This window comes from Gaeumannomyces tritici (genome assembly GCF_000145635.1).
Source record: "Gaeumannomyces tritici R3-111a-1 unplaced genomic scaffold supercont2.15, whole genome shotgun sequence".
Classification (NCBI taxonomy): domain Eukaryota; kingdom Fungi; phylum Ascomycota; class Sordariomycetes; order Magnaporthales; family Magnaporthaceae; genus Gaeumannomyces; species Gaeumannomyces tritici.
Window position 1 is genome coordinate 141,421 of NW_008804559.1, and position 3,159 is coordinate 144,579.

The 3,159-nt window shown below is 52.1% G+C and overlaps 1 protein-coding gene across 1 annotated transcript; it reads right to left on the bottom strand.

Annotated features, from left to right (window-relative positions):
* Positions 1-2,201: 2,201 nt before the first annotated feature.
* Positions 2,202-2,877, bottom strand: GGTG_13533 (hypothetical protein; the record flags this gene model as incomplete). Its single annotated transcript, XM_009231444.1, has 2 exons — positions 2,202-2,483; positions 2,857-2,877. The coding sequence occupies 2 exons, from the start codon at positions 2,875-2,877 to the stop codon at positions 2,202-2,204; spliced, it is 303 nt and encodes a 100-aa protein (XP_009229708.1).
* Positions 2,878-3,159: the final 282 nt, after the last annotated feature.

The following is a 3,159-nucleotide window of genomic DNA, read 5'->3' on the forward strand; positions in this document are numbered from 1 at the left end:
GGTTGAAATGGATGGTGAAAGCAAGTTGCTTGTCGACCCAAGAGGTGGAAGGCCATGTCGCCGTGTAGCCGCCGCCGTGTTTCGATAAGAGCTTCTGGCCTACGAGCTACGATACTGGACCTGCGAGGCTGCGGGAGAGGTTTTAGACGGGAAGAAGCGGCTAAGAAATCGAGTTGATAGTGGATCTCCGCGGAGACGGCCAGGCAAAAGCAGAACAGCAGTAGCTCGGTATTACAAGCCAAAAGACAAGCATTCGTGCTCTTACCTTTGGTGTTCCAACGTTCGGGACTTGGACGCAGGCTCTTGCCCCAGCACGAAACCAAGTACTGCGCTGTTAGACGAATCTGAAATTGCCAGTAGCTGCCTTTTGGATCATGTGCACATGGCTGGGTCTTACGTGCCTTTAGTCCGGCTATGACAGCGTTGGGCTGCTCAAATCTAAGGCGTACTGTCAGACTTTTAGCACTGTCTCGAAATTCTGTCCCACAGGCTGCCCTTATAGCACGTGAGCCCTGTAGATGCTTTAGAAAGAATGCCCTGCGGCTAACATGAATGCCTTGCGGCTAACACACCCCCTCAAGGAAGCCATCAGTGGTGACTTTCCTGGCCCGTATTCTAGTCGATTTCAGGCTGGTGCGGAAGGGCACAGTGGTGCCCCCCTCATCCATCTGAAGTTTATTCAACCAATACCTCAGACCCAGGAAGAACCTCCTCTATTTTATCCAATTTTTCGTTTGTTATTTCAGGCAGTTTCAAGGATCCGAGTAGCTAGGTGATATCCGTAAGGTTGAGTTAATCTCTGAAGCGGGTCATCTTGTTGCCAGCCAGGGCCTTTGTGAGGCCGTCCGCAGGCATCTGGTCGGTTGGCGTATAGGTAACGTTAATTCTTTTGGAGTGAGTCTTTTGGAGTGAACTTCCTGTCGAAGCCAATGATTGTGGATGTCGACGTGCCGGAGCTTGGTTTGCAGCGTGTATAGGTCTTTATTAACAAGGCCAATTGTTTGCTGATTGTCGCATTTGATCTTAATGCTGCAGTCGTTGAGGGTAACTCCCAGCTCTTTGATCAACCTGCTCACAAAGAGAGCTTCCTTGGCGGCTTCTGCAAGAGCGAGCAGCTCGGCTTTAGTTGTTGACGTGGTTACTGTGGCCTACTTGCTAGCCCTCCAGCCAATGATTCCACCAAAGAGTGCGATAACATACGCCTAGAAACTCTTGCGGTCTTGCGAATTGTCTACAAAGGATGCATCGATATAAACAAAAAATCGTTGCTTCCACCGTATTCGAGGGCGAGATGGCGTGTTTTATATTTATAGATACAAGACAAAAGTTTCGCAGGATGGCCACATCGTCTTTAAACCGTCATTTGCCTCGTCACTGCTGCTGCCAGATTCGGACCCTGAGTCCCGCTGGACACTTTCGGTGCTAGCAGGCTCAAGCGATACCCTGTCGATTGAAGAAATCTTCTGCGGCCGACCTTCTTGCGCTCATGAGCCTTCAGACCGGATATGCTCGAAGGAAATCTGCCAGGTTGAAAGGATGGCGTTTGAGGCCGCACTTTTTCGTCCGTGCGTTTGACCAACCAGGCGTAGCAAATTCCAGGAGTTCAGGTTCCGCCCCCATTTGAGCAAGGCTATCTTGTTAACCCCGGACTAGCTCCAGGTTTTCCCTTTGTTCGTGGACAGCCCGTTGTTACAAACAGGCTTCCACTGCTCCTCAGGTAGGGCAGCCTAGGGAAGGTGTTGAACAGTACACTTGACAAGGGGTTCTGATCTTGGAGACAATAGTTTGGCTATTTGCTCAAGGGGATTACCTAGGTTGACTGATGCCCAAGCCTTAGTCAAAACTATCTACTACACTAGGAATCCCGTTCTTCTTATGCATGTGAGATTCTACTGCTGTGTTCGATATGTGTAATATGCTGTGATCCTTCCGATCCAACATACCACCTTCGATTGGGGTACTATGGCTGATATGTTCCTAGCAATCCGATCCCACGTATTACCTGGGAGGCACGTCATCTTCCGTTAAGTGGTGGGGTCCTGACAGCCTGACTGTTACCCTCCACCTTGACGTCCCGTCCTCCCCTGGCCTTTTCTGTCTGGTCGTAACACACGGATAGATATCCCCGCTTCGCGAGGAGGCCCACAGGGCAAATTCCTTGAATGAACGATCTTCCGCACCACTAGTTTATTGACCCCCATCTAGCTAACACCCCCGTTAAGTTGGCTAAGCATTTTAGTGTCCATTTCACTCCGGCTGCCGGAAGGTTGCTGGGCACTGCTTTGAAAATGGTGGCTGCTCATTGGCTGTCCAAAAGGGCAAACTAGATGGGTGCCCAGGGTAGTCACGCCGTCCTGGATGGTCGGGATTGGAACAAAAAAAGTAAAGCCGGGATTAACTGGCTGGAAGACGCACTGGTTGCCGGTCTTCTTACAGTTGAAGCATTTTCGATCTGCCGCGGTCTGGTAACCACTGCAGCGAGTCTAATCCACGCCGAAAAAAATCGCGGGTTAGTTAACTGTAGCTAAAGTGCACACATGGGATAATGTCTGGGTGGGAAAGTTAGGCGGAAGAGCTGACCTTGCGCTTCCTGCAATACGTCTGGCGCGACTGGCCGCACGCCTTCGTCAGCCACCCGGCCAACGGGGCCGAGCACTTTATGCCGCTGGCCGTCTGCGCGGGCGCTGCGGGGGATGGGGTGGCGAAGTCGTATGTTGATGAGTTTATGGGGTTGGAGATCCACTCGTATTATTGGGACTGAGGACGATGTAGATGAAACTCGTGCTCATCATACCTGGGTGAGGGAATTGTACAAAGGGAAAAGAAAGGGAATCAGAAATATGCGAACTGCGATACGTTGCTTGTAAGCTCCAGCATTGTGGGGAGAGAGACAAAAAAAACCCAAAAAAGAGAAAAAACAACCAACTCTCTGCCCAAGACCGTCGTGATATCGCTCGTCACTTCATTGCTTGACTCCACCCGCGATCCTTGTGTTTATAAATCTAAACCCCCCCCCCAGGTGCGTGCGTCCCCGCGGGGCCGTGGTGGGCGCCGCTGTGGGGGGGCTGGTGATGGCCCACGTTCCCGCGGCCCCAGCCGGCGCCGTAGCGGAACTCCTTGACGGCGCCGCCTGCGCCGCGGGCGACACGCCTCCGGCGT